Here is a 17,819-nt window from a genome sequence, read left to right as displayed (position 1 = left end):
TATATGTGTGTGTGTGTGTGTGTGTGTGTGTGTGTAAAAACAGAATAATGTGCCAGCATTTTACTTTGAACCCTCACAGCTGACTGTGCAATGACCTTAATAGTACTTTGTCAAGTGATGGGTTTACTGCATATTATATACAGTAACAATATTCATTCTGGTGTCCTGACATACCAGAGTCTTCTGAAAGGTGCTTCATATCATTCCGTTGCCTTCTTTCTTGGCCTTTCAACTGTTTTGTCTCTCAATACCTCAGCAGAGAGGTGCTCAGGATACTGTCAGATTTGTTAAATTACCCCAGATTTTCATATTTGATCTACTGACCAGCATACTCCAGTTATTAAATTTTCTTTTAGTATCATTTTCAGGTGTCCACATTAATTTGTATCTTTCATGTTTTTTCTGCTTTGATCAGGCTTTTAAATTTGTACAGTGAATGTGCACCCTCAGCAGCAGATGTCTGTATCACTAGTCTTTTTCAGTCAGATCAGTCTTCTGTGAGGTACTACCATTATTTCAGATGGATGTGATTTTAATATTGCTGCTGTATGTAAGTGGGTAAGTAATATTTCTTGGTAGTGAATTTCTTCAGAACTAAACACCATCTGTATTTACAAGTATTGAACAATGAAATTAATAGGACTTTTAAAAAAATATAAATTTATTATGCTGGAATGAAGTCACATTTACCTATTGCACATTGCCAGTTTGCCTCAGGCTTTAAAATATTTTCCCCTCAGTCACTCACCTTTATTCCAAACTTTTTCAATTACTGTACATCAGTGGTCCCCAACCTTTTTATCACTGCGGACCGGTCAACGCTTGACAATTTGACCGCGGCCCGGGGAAGGGGGGGGTTACGTAGATTGTTTATATTGTTAATATAATAATAAACGTGAATCCACTGTATTGAAATTTTTTATTCCCCATAACGCTAAATCAATGGGAGCCCTGAGCCCCAGCACTCGTTTCAGTGTCTCAGGGTATTCTGTCATGACTTTAATCCAGAACACCGACAGAGTTGTTGTCTCGAACATGCTTTTAAGGCCGCCGTCATTTGCGATCTCCAGCAGTTGATCTTCTTCTTGCACAGACCTGCTGGATTCACCTGGTTTGTTGACAGGTGGGTTGAACAGTGAAATGAACAGTTAATAGATTTTTTTTATTAACATTTTGCTGACTTTGTTTTGGGGTGGGGGACTTGTGACCTCAGTATCTCAAATCCTGGCTGTGGTCTTGGTTAATCTGTATACTTGCTTTTCTCTGTGTGCTTAGTAGTGTTGCTTTCGTCAACGAAAATTATGACTAAATATCGTCGTCAACGAAACTTTATCACGTGACGGAGACGAGACGCAACACAAATGCTGGTCATGTGACGATGACTATAATTAAATATATAATGCGATATTGTTGACCATAAAAAACGAGACGAAATGTTATAACGTTATTTCGTCTAGTTTAGTCGTGTTATTATTATTATTATTTTGCAGTATTTGTTTCCTGTGTCTCGCTTCAGGGGCCGCATCAGACGCGTCGCACTGCGCAGACGCAGGCGACGTCACTTCTTTAACCACCACTCGCGGCATTATTGAGAAGACGACAACAGAGTTAAGTGTGACACAGAGAAAGAGATCGATGGCCGGCCAGCCGGGGTTCGTCATTGGGAGAAAAAGAAGAAACGACATTTGGAAAAACTTTAATTACATAGAAGTGGAAAAGAAAACGGAATTTGTTGTGGAAAAAGATGGGGAGAAATGTGGCCACAAAATGTTTATTGGATGTACTCTTGAGTCTATAAGGTAACAATAATATAATAAGATAACCTTGTTTGAAATGGGTTTGACTAAAAGAAACTTGGTTTCATCTATACTACTAGGTACTTACTGTATACTCTATTGACTGTGTGCTGTCCTCGATACACGCCTACTTTCGTGACACTAGACAGCCAGCGAACAAATAAAAGGGTTGATGCTCCACACAAGGCTTTCTTTTCTTTTCAAATGGAGTTTATCCTTATCATTCCTTATTATATTGTAACTGTAAACAGAATCATGCAAAAAACAAATTAGCATACATGACGTTGCTACGTGAAACATCAAAACAACTGCAATTAGCACACGGAAACACAACACGTAAAATGACAGCAATTACTATAACAGAAAAAGCTTACTTAATACAGCACTACTTACAAAGACATAGAATTCCACAAGCACAAGCACTAGGAGAAGAATAATGAGTCTAAGAAAAGTTTGGAAATACCGAGAAACTGTTAATTTCTCCCTTCAACAAAGACGTCCAAGATCTTCTAACTCTGGTGAGAGCTCTCACTCTATATTTTTTCACAATCCCATGGATACACAGCGTGAAGACCTCTCACTCTGATGAGTTTTTTCAAACCAAGATTCTAACTATTTAACTTATATCTTAACCAAAGGCATTACAGACTGGGTTAAATAGATTTGCTTTACTAAAAAGAGACTAAAATACAATTTTCATTGACTAAAACTAGACTAAAGTGTCATCAGTTTTCGTCAACTAAAACTAGACTAGACTAAAAAGAGTATGAATGTGACTAAAACTAATAAAAACTAAAATGACAGCTTCACACAAAGACTAGACTAAAACTAAAATGAAAACAGGCCGCCAAAAACAACCATAGTGTTTAGTTTAGTTACTCCATAGCCACAAGTTCTTGTTTAAGTTATAATTTTAAACTGGAGTTATATGAGAAGAAGTACAAAAGCACAGTTTAATTGTCTGGATTATGGCACAAAAAATGCTTGTGATCACTTCCTGGATGGACAGACTAGTAGGCATGAAACTACTGAAGCTAGTTTTAAGACAAACCTTACAATGCAAGAAAATGCTTGATTTTTATTATTTGATTGCCTTGTTCTGTACTTTACTGCTTTATATCGTAACAACCATTTGGTCTATACTGCATGAATAAGTGAATGCTCCGTCTTAATTAGTGTACATGTTTTCTTTAGTTCTGCTGTTTTGTTCAGAACAGCATAGACTTCACACTGTATGTTATCAGGCCTGTGGTGCAATCTTCAAAGCTGATACAAGGCATTCTGATGCTAGGAGCTGAAGCCTCTGTTAGTGGATTTGAAGGGTGAGGTGTGGGCTAATGGACTATAATGTAGTTGTTCACAAGCTGTATAAATGTATATTTAGTTTTTTTTTTTTTTTTAAGTGTCCATGTTCAGGACCTTTAGCAAATTTATGTAGTAATTATGTCATGTTAATAAATGTTTTATTTGTAATATTTTTAAAATATTTTCATATAATTCAGTATCAAATAGGGTTGTTAATATATTCAATTAATCTGGACAATTTAACACATTACTATTTTTAGCACAAATTATTCATATGACCAAGTTTAACCCCAACTTCTTCCCGTAATTGCAGTACAGATGGGTACCTGGCTGTGTGTGTTAAGGTCACGTCAAACGAGGATAATACAATGATCAAGGAGATTTCACCTGGTGTGCTGAATGGCAAGTTCACTGTTCTCTTTGGCGGGCCACATTGTGCAGAAGCAGAGGTCAGCTCCATCTGAAAATGTTAAAAGGGTAGCCTGCCTGAGCAACTAGTTAGATGAAGAGTAGACTGTATGACTGGTTGACTGGAGGCATGTTGCACATATGCACACTGTCTGAAGTAATCATCTAAGCAAGAGAAAGAGACTGGTCACATAGTCTCTTCACTCTATGCATATGGAAACATAAACTGACATACATAGTATGGAAACAATTTACTGTCAAATTATTTGTGACTTTGTTGCAGGCATTACTTTTTAACCGTTCTTTATGTAGGCATCTACTAACTCTGCAGTTCATATGGATGTTTTGATCAAGGCCAAACACTCGCATAGAAATACTAGAACATATATACATCTCTTTTCCTTTTTTTTCTTTTAAGCTTTAGGTCATGTTTAAGATGATGATTCACCATAGTAAAATTGTAGATAATTCAGAAAACAAGGAAAAGCATGCCATGGGCTTTTTAAATATTTGGGATGTTAATAAAATTGAAGAATGTAAGTTTTGAAATTCATCCCACTACTATGTTGATGATATGCAGCTGTATGTCCCCATAAGGGCAAGTGTGCCGTTTCAGCAGGGGTTTCCAATAAGTCTCCTGTAAGATACCGGTAGCTCACACCCTGTTTTCAAGTAGCTCGCCTAAAGGTTGATACAATAGGCTGTAATAGCTATAACATAACTTCACTCAGGAAACTCGGTTCAAATTGCTATCCAACCAAATAAATGTAATGCACATCACCAGTCAATCAAATGAGTTACTCTGCTGTCAAGTTTATGTTAAGTGATGTTAGCACCTCTTTTGGATAACTTTTACAAGAAGTTATGCTGCAGAGTGACCATGGCTTTTTTTTCTCTTAGTTCTTCAATTTTGAAAAATTGAGTGTAATCAACTCGGTCCCTATTTAGTATTATTCAGTGTACTGACAATTATCGATGTAATACTTTGATACTGAAGAAAACAAATATGATAGTCCTTAGGATAATTCTGCTGTTATAAAGAAAGCACATCTTTTTTTCTATGGTTTCTAAGCGGATTTATGGGTTTTATTTGTGATGGATGTCAGAAACTAAATCGCCCCAAGTTGAAAATGTCTTTCATGTTTGTGTTCAGATTTCACTGATTCATTATGTACAGGTCAAAGTACACATCCTGTTTATAACATCAAGTCCCAGACAAAAATACTGGTTATAAAATGCGCTGAAAAAAAAATCTTCTTTGTCTGTTGGTTCTCTAATCTCTGACTTAAGTAGTTGCACTTGGATACACACTACTACAGCAGAGCTCCACCTCAACTGACCACAGCAGTCAAGTCATGCTGGTACATCACTGCATGAGTGACAGGCTGTTAATGTAATGCCTAATATATAATAGTATAACAGTATAGGATATACAATACAGTATAACATCTTTCTGCATTGAGTAGCCGACTAATACTTTTAAAACTTTAAGTACATTTTCATGATAATACATAATTTTACTTAACATTTTCAAGACAGGACTTTTACTTGTAACAGAGTAGGCTACTTTTAGAGTGTGATATTAGTACTTTAAGTAAAGGATGTGAATACTTCCTTTACTACTGGTGCTAAGATGCAAACTAACATGCTTTAGTTATATAACAGTTATTTTCTTTATCATGTTTATAATTTTGTTTATTTTTTAGGGTCAATCTAGCTGCAGTCCAGCTCAGTGAACTCAAATTCAAATTTTATTTGTATAGCGCCAAATCATGACAGAAGTCATCTCAGGACACTTTACAAAGTAAGGGCTAGACTTGATATTATCACTATTACTATAGAGGAAAACAAAAGCAAGCATTTGGCTGCAGTGGGGGAGGAAAAACTCCCTTTAACGGAAGAAAGGGAGTGAACCGTCACTTGCAATAGAAAAAGACAATTTTTTTCATTCTTTTAAGGGTGGTTGTAACTGATAATAGTAATTGTGTAAAACCATATACTGTAATACCATGAAACCATAATATTTTCTGAGATGGTTATCATACCGTGAAAATGTTTTGGGGGTATTTTTTTTCTTTCTTGGGGGATATGTGGGGTAGCAGGTTAATACATTGAATATGAAAGTCTGGTATTTAGATTATCTTGACGGACACTCCTACTCAGAAGGGGGCGGGAATGCACCTAACGTTGTTTGCCAACCGCCAAAAACATGAAGAAGAGAAACTGGAACATGTTTTATGAGTTATTTAAAAATACAGTTCCAATGAACTTTAACGGAGGTGTTGGGGGGAGCTCAGGGGATATAGGGTACAGAGCACTTCTTAGTTTTTTAGAGAGTACAGGGCTAAGTATAAGCTATTATTTCTGTGTAGCTTCTTCCGGTTCTTTCAAACCAGGAACTCTCAATGAGACGAAAGAGACTGCTTTAGATTTTATAAAAAATAACCGTGCTGGTTTATTCAGAGGATCACAGGTAAAATTCACAGTACACGTCCAGAGCTCTCTCACCCCTCTGCCTGCGCGCAGGCAGCAGAAAAGCTGAAGATGTCTGGACCCAACAACCTATATAATATTAATCATTTTTGGGCTAGCCCATGCTACAAGGGGCGTCAAACCGTGACGCCACCCGATAAGCAAGCTTTGCAGCTGCTCTGTCGTTTAGCCAAAACATGAGGCAAAGTCAAGGTGCGTGACTGTTGTTTTCGTGGTGTGTATCTAAACAATGGGACATAACCTTACACTTTAAGACAAATATTAAGACTAGCATTACAGTTGACCCTAAAAGCTCTTTTCCTGTAACCTTGGCGTGCCTGCAATTTTACTGCAGGCTAATAGTTACATCAAACTAGTCACCCTGTCTGCACTAAACATCTTCTAATACAACAGATCTCTAATCCATATCTATCTAACTAAGAAATAACCTAACATAAGCAAGACAATATAATGTGAACTGAGCAAGGTTATTTTGTTATAGTAATAGGTAGTGGCCGTTCTGATTCACACTTCAGTTTAGAAGGTGGTGGTAATACACCTAAAGCTGTTTGCCAACCGCCATTAAACAACCGAAGAAGAAGAAGAGGAGTAGCGGGCTGCAGTAAACAGGGTTGGCTACAAATAGAGCGAAGGTCTGTTTGTAAGTGTTTAACATGTACTTTAGTGTTGGTCTTGATTTACGATAGAAACACACAGCTTGTATTGGGTATGTGCGCTTCCCTTTTCAGTGTTTGAAGTACTTGCACGTGTCAACTAGCAGCTAGCAAGTGCTAGCTTGGGGGAGACTGCAAGTGCAGTCGGTGTAACAGTTCTAGTGTTGACATTCGTCAACGAAAATTATGACTAAATATTCGTCGTCAACGAACCTTTATCGCGTGACGAAAACGACACAAGACGCAACGACAATGCTGGTCATGCGACGATGACTATAAATGTATAATGCAACATTGTTGACGAAAAAAACGAGACTAAATGTGGTTTACAAAATAAAAATTATGCTAAAATGTCTCCATTTTCGTTGACCAAAATGTGACGAAAGGAAATCTTTTAACGTTATTTCGTCTCGTTTAGTCGCGTTATTATTATTATTTTGCAGTGTTTATGTTTCCTGTGTCTTGCTTCAGGGGCCGCATCAGGTCGCACTGCGCAGACGCACTTCTTTAAGCCACACTCGCGGCTTTATTTAGAAGACAACAGAGTTAAGTGTGACACAGAGAAAGGGACTGATGGCCAGCCAGCCGGGGTTTGTCATTGGAAGAAAAAGAAGAAACTACATTTGGAAAAACTTTAATTACATAGAAGTGGAAAAGAAAACGGAATGTGTTGTGGAAAAAGATGGGGTCGAAATGCGGCCACAAAATGTGTATTGGATGTATTCTTGAGTCTATGAGATAACAATATAATAAGATAACCTTATTTGGAAATGGGTTTGGCTAAAAGAAACGTTTGGTTTCATCTATACTACTAGGTAGGTAGGTACTTTATTGATCCCTCAATGGGGTAATTTCAGTGTTTCAGCAGCAATGGAGAACAAACATCACACCATGAGAACAAGCACCGCACACACATCCTGATAAATAAATTCCAAGTACTCAAAAAATAGACAGAATCAAGTATTTGAATAATCAAGAACAGAATTTACATGCGTGCATATTAACCATGCATTTTACCCCAGGATTTGAGTATTGCACTTCAGTTGACTATTACATAGTAATGATGTGCTGAGAAGAAAATTTCAAGGTCCATTTAGCACCTGTTCTGGAGCGTTCATGTGACAGACTGGTCTTCACCAGTAGTGGATGTTATTTATGGCTCTGCACCGATGACAGCTGGTGTGTTGTAATCGCGATATCTCGAACTCCTTCAGGGGATTTCTTCATATGTGTCACAGATGTCCACTTGGATTCTGGGATGAACTGATCACATTTTCTGGCCAAAGGTTAAGGTCACACTGAACTAACATCTGTCCAATTTTTATCAGTGCAATATCTCAGGAATCCCTGGAGGGGATCTCATTACATCTGCAACCTGACTGGTTGGCAGAGACATACAGCCTCCAGGTGGCAACTGTTGATTGAAAATAATTTCTCAACTATTGTTTTTAAGACCAAGAATGAACTTTGAATTAATTGAGAGTCCATGTTGCTAAAGGTCAGAATACTTTGTTGCAATCGGTTCTTTTTACCATGCTAACTCTGAGAGACGAGGCAGTCCAAGTACAGTGCCTTGCGAAAGTATTCGGCCCCCTTGAACTTTGCGACCTTTTGCCACATTTCAGGCTTCAAACATAAAGATATAAAACTGTAATTTTTTGTGAAGAATCAACAACAAGTGGGACACAATCATGAAGTGGAACGAAATTTATTGGATATGTCAAACTTTTTTAACAAATAAAAAAACTGAAAAATTGGGCGTGCAAAATTATTCAACCCCCTTAAGTTAATACGTTGTAGCGCCACCTTTTGCTGCGATTACAGCTGTAAGTCACTTGGGGTATGTCTCTATCAGTTTTGCACATCGAGAGACTGAAATTTTTGCCCATGCCTCCTTGCAAAACAGCTCGAGCTCAGTGAGGTTGGATGGAGAGCGTTTGTGAACAGCAGTTTTCCACAGATTCTCGATTGGATTCAGGTCTGGACTTTGACTTGGCCATTCTAACACCTGGATATGTTTATTTGTGAACCATTCCATTGTAGATTTTGCTTTATGTTTTGGATCATTGTCTTGTTGGAAGACAAATCTCCGTCCCAGTCTCAGGTCTTTTGCAGACTCCATCAGGTTTCCTTCCAGAATGGTCCTGTATTTGGCTCCATCCATCTTCCCATCAAGTTTAACCATCTTCCCTGTCCCTGCTGAAGAAAAGCAGGCCCAAACAATGATGCTGCCACCACCATGTTTGACAGAGGGGATGGTGTGTTCAGGGTGATGAGCTGTGTTGCTTTTACGCCAAACATAACGTTTTGCATTGTTGCCAAAAAGTTCGATTTTGGTTTCATCTGACCAGAGCACCTTCTTCCACATGTTTGGTGCGTCTCCCAGGTGGCTTGTGGCAAACTTTAAACGACACTTTTTATGGATATCTTTAAGAAATGGCTTTCTTCTTGCCACTCTTCCATAAAGGCCAGATTTGTGCAGTATACGACTGATTGTTGTCCTATGGACAGAGTCTCCCACCTCAGCTGTAGATCTCTGCAGTTCATCCAGAGTGATCATGGGCCTCTTGGCTGCATCTCTGATCAGTCTTCTCCTTGTATGAGCTGAAAGTTTAGAGGGACGGCCAGGTCTTGGTAGATTTGCAGTGGTCTGATACTCCTTCCATTTCAATATTATCACTTGCACAGTGCTCCTTGGGATGTTTAAAGCTTGGGAAATCTTTTTGTATCCAAATCCGGCTTTAAACTTCTCCACAACAGTATCTCGGACCTGCCTGGTGTGTTCCTTGTTCTTCATGATGCTCTCTGCGCTTTAAACAGACCTCTGAGACTATCACAGTGCAGGTGCATTTATACGGAGACTTGATTACACACAGGTGGATTCTATTTATCATCATTAGTCATTTAGGTCAACATTGGATCATTCAGAGATCCTCACTGAACTTCTGGAGAGAGTTTGCTGCACTGAAAGTAAAGGGGCTGAATAATTTTGCACGCCCAATTATTCAGTTTTTTATTTGTTAAAAAAGTTTGAAATATCCAATAAATTTCGTTCCACTTCATGATTGTGTCCCACTTGTTGTTGATTCTTCACAAAAAATTACAGTTTTATATCTTTATGTTTGAAGCCTGAAATGTGGCAAAAGGTCGCAAAGTTCAAGGGGGCCGAATACTTTCGCAAGGCACTGTAAAAATTACTGCAGGTAGTGCAATGTAGGCCTAACTTCACAAAGAAGATGCCAAGCCGTGGCATTCCTAGGGACAGCTCTGCAGCTGCCCCGAGCAGTAGCCAAAACATGAGGAAAAATCAATGTGTGAATGTCTGTTGATTACGTGGTGTGTAACTAAAAACATTCTAACACGACCTCTAGTGACATGTCCTAACATTAAACATAAGAAAATATTATGGCTATGGCTACAGTTATACATGTCATAATAATAATATTAAACATCCTGTCTGCTGACAGTCATCCACTTTTTCTATCTAGTTATCCTTGACCATAAGCATCCTGCAGTAACTCATGAAAATGACTAAGCATTTAACAGCCTAAGCTAGACATCCTGTCTGCTCTAAAACATTTCTAATACTTAAAGTATCTAACCAATATCTATCTGACTAAAAATACCTAACAACTTTTAAACTGGAATATCTAGAATACTTTGACAACTGAGCAAAATTTTATCTGCTGATAAAGGTCATGAAATATGATCAAAAGCTTGAACAGTTACATGGGTCAAGAATGGACTTTCAGGTCAGTTGTTTGGTATTGTATGGTATTACCAAGACAATTACACAATTCAGTACTATGACATAAATAAGAAACATCTTTTGAAGCACAGCTGTATGCAAAGGTTTGGGTAAATTACACATTTTATTGATTTTTTTAAGTGAAAATATTAATACCCCTCCAGTGGCAAATGCACCTTAAAAAGAGCAGTCGCATATGAAAGCACTTATTTTATATTTCATGAAATGAAAAACAATTAAGAAATTTAAACAGCACCCATGGCATGTGCAGAAGTTAAGGCACCCTTTTACTTGTGACGTCTTAGAACTTTATTGACTTCGTCGGCCTTAATTTACTCATTAGGGCCTGTAAGGCAGGTCAAGAATGGTTCAGAATTGTCACGTGTTGACACTTCTTGAGCTGATAAATTCTTACTTTTCAAACTTTGTGGTTATCACTCAACAGCTGTGAGCTTCTCTTAGCAACTGACTGAGGATCAGAACATGAAACCAGTTGATTCCTAGAAAACGGGGCTATGAAAAGATATTAAAGCATTTCAGCTGTCTGAAATTTCAAAAGTGGTAGTTAAGGAGAACTGCGGAAATCACAAAAGGATCTGTAAGTCTAAGATAACCTTCAGACGAAACTGCAAGTCTATTGGGCAGAGAGGCTATGACTGCAAAGAACCTGCAGGACAATTTTGAAAACACAGGAGCGGTGGGGTGCCACAGCACTGTTACATTCCTTGGACAAACAGTCTACATGGGAGAGTCATCTCTGCAACCTCTCTACAGACAATCATTGTCTGAAGTGTGCAATAGAACATTTTAAAAAGCTTGACCTACTTGGAAAGAAGTGCTGTGGACAGATGAATTTAAACTGGAGCTCTTTGAAGACTAAAAACTTTGAGTCACTAAAGGTGTGCTTGGGGGGAAAAAAGGGGCAGCATTTGATGAAAAGAACACCGGCAGCTGTTAAGCATGGGGCTGAAATATTCTGCTTTGGGCTTGTGGCACAGGAAACGTTTACATTGGATCCAGAAAGTATTCACAGCGCTTAACTTTTTCCACATTTTGTTATGTTACAGTGTTATTCCAAAATGGATTAAATTCATTATTGTCCTCAAAATTATACAAACAATACCCCATAATGACTGTGAAAAAAGTTTGTTTGAAATCTACCCAAATTTTTTAAAAATGAAAAGTATGAAAAAAAAAATCACATGTACACAAGTATTCACAGCCTTTGCTCAATACTTTGTTGAAGCACCTTTAGCACCAGTTATAGCCTCCAGTCGTTTTGAGCATGATTCTACAAGCTTGGCACACCTATTTTTGGGCAGTTTCTCCCATTCTTCTTTGCAGTACCTCTCAAGCTCCATCAGGTTGGATGGGGAGCGTCTGTGCACAGCCATTTTCAGATCTCTCCAGAGATGTTCAAAGTCTAGGCTCTGGCTGGGCCACTCCAGGACCATCCGTAGCCACTCCTTTGTTATCTTGGCTGTGTGCTTAGGGTCATTGTCCTGTTGAAAGATGAACCGTTGCCCCAGTCTGAGGTCCAGAGCATCTAGAACAGGTTTTCATCAAGGATGTGTCTATATTTTTTAGCTTACGGGAAAAAAAAGATGTCTATATATTGCTGCAGTCATCGTTCCCTCGATCCTGACTAGTCTCCCACTTCCTGCCACTGAAAAACATCCCAACAGCATGATACTGCCACCACCCCATGCTTCACTGTAGGGATGGAGTTCAATCTTTGTTTTATCAGACCAGAGAGCTTTGTTTCTCATGGTGTGAGAGTCCTTCAGGTGCCTTTTGGCAAACTCCAGGCAGGCTGCCATGTGCCTTTTACTGAGGAGTGGTTTCCATCTGGCCACTCTACCATACAGGCCTGATTGGTGGAGTGTTGCAGAGCTGGTTGTTCTTCTGGAAGGTTCTCCTCTCTCCACAGAAATGTTGGGGCTCTTTCAGAGGGACCATTGGGCTCTTGGTCACCTCCCTGACTAAGGCCCTTCTCTCTCGATCGCTCAGTATGGCCGGGCAGGCCGCTCTAGGAAGAGTTCTGGTGGTTCCAAACTTCTTCCATTTACAGATGATGGAGGCCACTGTGCTCATTGGGACCTTCAATGCTGCACAGATTTTTCTGTACCCTTCCCCAGATTTGTGCCTTGATAGAGTCCTGTCTTGGAGATCTACAGACAATTCCTCAGACGTCATGGTTTGGTTTGTGCTCTGACATGCACTGTTAACTGTGGGACCTTATATAGACAGTTGTATGCCTTTCCAAATCATGTCCAGTCAAGTGAAGTTCCCACTGGTGGTCTCCACTCAAGTTGTAGAAACATCTCAAGGATGATTGTTGGAAACAGGATGCACCAGAGCTCAATTTTGATTGTCATGGCAAAGGCTGTGAATACTTATGTACATGTGATTTTTTTCGTTTTTTTATTTTTAATAAATTTGCAAAGATTTCAAACAAACTTTTTTCACGTCATTTTGGGGTGTTTGTGGAATTTTGAGGACAATAATTAATTTAATCCATTTTGGAATAAGGCTGTCACATAACAAAATGTGGAAAAAGTTAAGAGCTGTGAATACTTTCTGGATGCACTGTATAGAGGGAAGAATGCATTCAACTCAAAATTAAAAAATTCTAGATGCAACATGCCACAATTACTGTTTTATTTTTTCTATTAAGTTTGTGAAACAAAAAGTGAATGCATTAACAGAGGGGCTCGTTTTTAATGTCTGTTAGCTGCAGACATTATCTACTACCACCCATTCACACATTAATACAAAATTCAGCAAAATATGGTATTTCCTATGGTTTGTAATATGAACATGGCTGGCTCATGCTTTCTTTTTGTGCTGCATGATTGTACAGATGGCCAGCAAACTGACACAACATTGATGCTTGAACATAACACTAGCTGATGCACTGATTTTTCTAAAGCTTACAAAGGTCTTGTATCTTGTAAGGAATTCTCATAGACAGGAGTAGATAGGAAGGAGAATGAAAATCTTTAGTTACAGTACAGAACAGACCTACCAGTACCAATGGAAGGACATTTGTCATGTCTGCGTTTAGGTGGAGCATCCCACTGGGTGCACGGCGTGTCATGGACGCAGTCAAAGAGGGTCACCAGAGCACCCTGAGCTCGGGCAAAATGGTGGCCTTGGCTGCAGGGCTTTCTCTCGGTGCTACAGTGGGCTACATGGTCTATCGCCACATAAGCAGCAACAACAGTGAGTATCTGCTGTCAGTGACATTTGTGTGTAAATGATAAATATTGTTTATTTTCTGACAACCTCCATAATTTTCCTTACCAGGTCAGGGACCCAACACTGAAGTGTCAAAGTTGACACTTCCAGTAGACGTTTATAGGAACATAAGAAGATATCAAGCCACCTTTATGGATATCGTGAGTGCTACAATACCAGAAAATTATATTTTTTTCCAAAGGCAATATTAAATGACTGCTGAAATAGGTATAATTGGTTAGCTACCTCAGGTTGTTGCATGTCCTTTTGCCAAGTTTATGTTTATATGACAGACTTTCAACTAATGATTTGTTTCATTATCAGAATTGTGTAACCCCAAAGTACAAAGTAATAACAAAAAGACCTGAAATAATAGTCAAATGAGTAAATTGTGTAAAATGTATAAACAATTTGTGAAATAACTGACCAAGTTATTTAAGCTCAACTCACTACTATGAATGACATTATTAGTGTCATAACTGCATTTTATTGGATATAGTTTTATTTTATTACAGACATCTGTATTTCAAAATGTTAGTCATTTCTCTACTCTCTTGCTGTCTTTCTGCTTCAGGTGACCCAGAAGTCTGGGGCTCTTGTAAGGGTTTCATCCTATTCAGGAGAGTCCAGATGTAAGACAGATGTGTGTTTCCTGCTGCAGGGCTCTAAGGAGCAAGTCTTGCTGGCCCGCTGCATGCTGGAGAACCTGGTCGCAGACTGTGAACCGGTCACTGTGGATTTGGAAGTTCCTCAGACTGCCTTTGGACGGATAATAGGTAGCTGTCAAATGATCAGGATGCTCAGATTGATTCCTAGTTTTGCATTTGTCTCAAGTGATTACTTTCAACATTAATGTTGTGCTAATGTTCATTCAGATTGATTTGACTCATACTTTCCATTAGCCTGAATCTATTTCAGTTCTAAAAGCTGCACTAATCAATTTTATCATATGAACTGTGGATCAGCTGACTAACTGCACTGTAAAAAGTGCAGTTAGTCACAGATGGTTATCACAAACACTGCAGGTACACTCTGCAGTTTTTGTAGCCTCTTTTATTTCACTGATTTTGTTTGCAAGCCATTCTCTTCAGTACCAGTGCCAACCACATCAGGCAGCTGTTTGCAGTGGAAACGCTCTGACAAACCCACTGTACGCTGCCTGTCCACCAAACAGCAGATAGACATGCCAGATGTTTTTGTTAGAGTGGGTGGAATCTAAACTCTAGTTAAAAAGAGAATGACTGTTGGACTTCTATTCATCAGCAGACACGAGCACCACTGGAAGTGAATGATAATGTTGCTCTGCATCTGCTGGAAGTGCAACCAATAACTGTTTATCATTCTGTCAGCCATATCAACTGTATAAGGTGATATGTCAGATCTTGTGTTTTTAACTTGATACAAGTGTTCCACCCATCTTTCTTTCTTTCTTTCTTTCAAGTGTTCCACCCATCCATTCATGCAGATTCACTTTGCTCCAGAGTTCCGTCATTGTCAGACAGACTTGTCAAGTTCTGCAAACATATTAAGACAGGACAATAAACCTCCATCTAAACCTAAAATCACACTTTCTTTTTGCACATTTTTTATAATGTGTTAAAAGTGAGAAATGAGAACAAATTAGGATGATTCTGTATTTTTTTATTACTGCCAGCAAATTGCATGAAAAGCTGCCAGCAGTGGTCTACATTTGGCCCCATACATGGTTTGTTTGTGTGTGACATTGACTAAGATCTGTATTAGACTGAGACCCTGCTGCTATATGAAACACTCTGGGAGCTTAGTGCGGTGTGTATATTTCCAGTCTTTTGCTTGGTATCTCTGTGCCTGTGCTGCAGGCCGTGGAGGAGAAAGTGTAAAATTGATCTCCAGGACCACAGGGGCCAGAGTGGTTTGTTCCAAAGAGAAGATGCATGGTCCAGGTGCAAAGGGTACTATTACAGTCACAGGGAGCAGACAGGAGGTGAAACAGGCCAAGGTGAGTTGGATTCACTCACTGGGATTACCCATGTGTTGCTGGTCCTTTTATTTAGGCATGGTGTGTAGAATAAATATAACTTGTCTCATCTGGTTTTAGGAGCTGATTCTAGAAAAGGTTCGAGAGGACATAATGGTTAGGAAAAAGATTTCTCAGTCATCTGCCCTGCGCCAGAAACGTGGCCATACTGCTGTAAATGAGAAGCCTGATAGCACAAAAACCGAAGAACCAGTGGGCTTAAACAACAATGGCCCCTTCTCCCAGACAGAGAAAAATGGGCTTGCTTATGCCAATGAAACCACAGGAGAACCAAAAGCTATTTGTAACAAGATGGAGGAGCTGAAAATCAGCAGCAGAGACAACAATGAAGAGGAGGAGGGCAGCATCTCCACAATCTCACTTTCTGAAGGTTCCAAGTTTGAACGTTAGTTCACTGTCTCTGTAGTGTAGTCTTGAAAAGACATGATGCAACTGTCTCACTAGAGTCTGTCTTTGAACATGGTCATATCATACAGTGATTATTAGCTTCTTTTTTGTGTGTGTTGTCCAGTTCCCAGTCCAGACCTGAGCTTCCAGCCAGATGAACATTTAGAGGTGTATGTTTCTGCGTCAGAGAACCCAAACCATTTCTGGATCCAGATCCTTGGGGTTCGCTCCCTCCAGCTGGACAAACTGACAGAAGAGATGAACTGCTTCTACAGCAGTGGCGACCTGGCAGTGAGGACGTGTCCTACTGTTTTTTATATTTTGTGTCATTTTTTGGCACAGATCAACAGAAACTTTTCAAAATAATGCACTAATGTACTAGTAGTAATGTACAAGAAAGCATAAATGGCAATGTTTCTTTGTTTTCCAGGAGCAGCGGGTGGAGACCCTTGTGGTGGGAGATATTGTGGCAGCTCCATACCAAGACCACGGCACATGGAACAGGGCAAGGGTGCTGGGAGTCCTGGGATCTGGACTGGTGGAACTTTACTATGTTGACTTTGGAGACAATGGGGAGCTGCCCAGAGACACCCTCTGTCGTATCAGGTAACAACACACTAATACATCCACAGCATTTTCTTTAATTACATATTCATTTTATAATCCTGAATTGTAGATGTATAAAATTCTGACACAAAAAGTCAAACTCAAGAGTGTGATAGATGGTCTGCAGCTTCATGGCCGAGTGGTTACAGCTTTGACTAATGTGTGATTCTGCTTTTTTCATGTCTGTCTTAATATAATGCCCATACAGTATATACTTCGGTCAGTGGAGAGATAACCAATTTCACGTTTGTTGAAGCTTCTGTTCAAGCCAGGCTGGAAGAAACGTGTTGTAACTGAGCAGTTTTTCAGGAAATTGTGTGATATTATTGTTATTCCTGTGTGCATGTTGCTTGTGTTCAGTGAAATCTGCATGTGTGGCAGTTCAGGAGGTCAAAGGTGTTCAAATCAGAGCTGGATACACATCACTTGGGGGTGGCTGTGGTTCAGGAGGTCGATACTGTAGGGTCGTCTCCTAAATGGAAGATTAGTGGTTCGATTCCTGGCTTGTCCAGTCTACATGTCGTAGTGTCCTTGAGCAAGACACTGAACCCCCAGTTGCTCCCGGTGATGACACTGATGTGTGAGTGCTTGGGAGTGCGAATGGGTGAAAGCTCTTAGTGTTGCAATCCATAGAAAAGCACTATACAAGTATAAGACCATTTAATTACAAACATGAACATGGAACCGGTTTGGGGACCACAGGATCTCGTCTCTGCTTTTTGCTGATGACGTTGTCTTGTTGGCTCCATCAAGCCAGGACCTCCAGCGTGCACTGGGGCGGCTTGCAGCCGAGTGTGAAGCGGCTGGGATGAGAATCAGCACCTCCAAGTCCGAGGCCATGGTTCTCACTCAGAAAAGGGTGCCTTGTTCCCTTCAGGTTGGTGGAGAGTTCCTGCCTCAAGTGGAGGAGTTCAAGTATCTTGGGGTCTTGTTCATGAGTGAGGGAAGGATGGAACAGGAGATTGACAGGCGGTTCAGTGCAGCTTCTGCAGTAATGCGGTCAATGTACCGGTCCGTTGTGGTGAAGAAGGAGCTGAGCTGTAAGGTGAAGCTCTCGATTTACTGGTCGATCTACGTTCCGACTCTCACCTATGGTCATGAGCTTTGGGTCATGACCGAAAGGGCAAGATCCCGGATACAGGCGGCCAAAATGAGCTTCCTCCACA

The 17,819-nt window shown here is 39.8% G+C and overlaps 1 protein-coding gene across 4 annotated transcripts in view; it reads left to right on the top strand.

Moving 5' to 3' along the window:
* The first annotated feature begins 6,520 nt into the window (after positions 1–6,520).
* Positions 6,521–17,819, top strand: part of tdrkh (tudor and KH domain containing) — a 25,467-nt gene continuing 14,168 nt past the window's right edge. The window contains exons 1-8 of one of the 4 annotated variants that reach the window (XM_020608973.1): positions 6,521–6,642; positions 13,471–13,628; positions 13,713–13,804; positions 14,218–14,419; positions 15,482–15,621; positions 15,721–16,045; positions 16,172–16,338; positions 16,478–16,653. In XM_020608973.1, coding sequence (XP_020464629.1) covers positions 13,502–13,628; positions 13,713–13,804; positions 14,218–14,419; positions 15,482–15,621; positions 15,721–16,045; positions 16,172–16,338; positions 16,478–16,653 — 1,229 coding nt within the window. In that variant the 5' untranslated portion in view covers positions 6,521–6,642; positions 13,471–13,501. The other 3 variants (XM_020608972.1, XM_020608969.1, XM_020608970.1) reach the window with 3 other exon arrangements.

This window comes from Monopterus albus, unplaced genomic scaffold (genome assembly GCF_001952655.1).
Source record: "Monopterus albus unplaced genomic scaffold, M_albus_1.0 scaffold96.1, whole genome shotgun sequence".
NCBI classification, from domain to species: Eukaryota; Metazoa; Chordata; class Actinopteri; order Synbranchiformes; family Synbranchidae; genus Monopterus; species Monopterus albus.
Note: the sequence above shows the minus strand (reverse complement) of the source record. Positions and strands in the feature narration are given on the sequence as shown.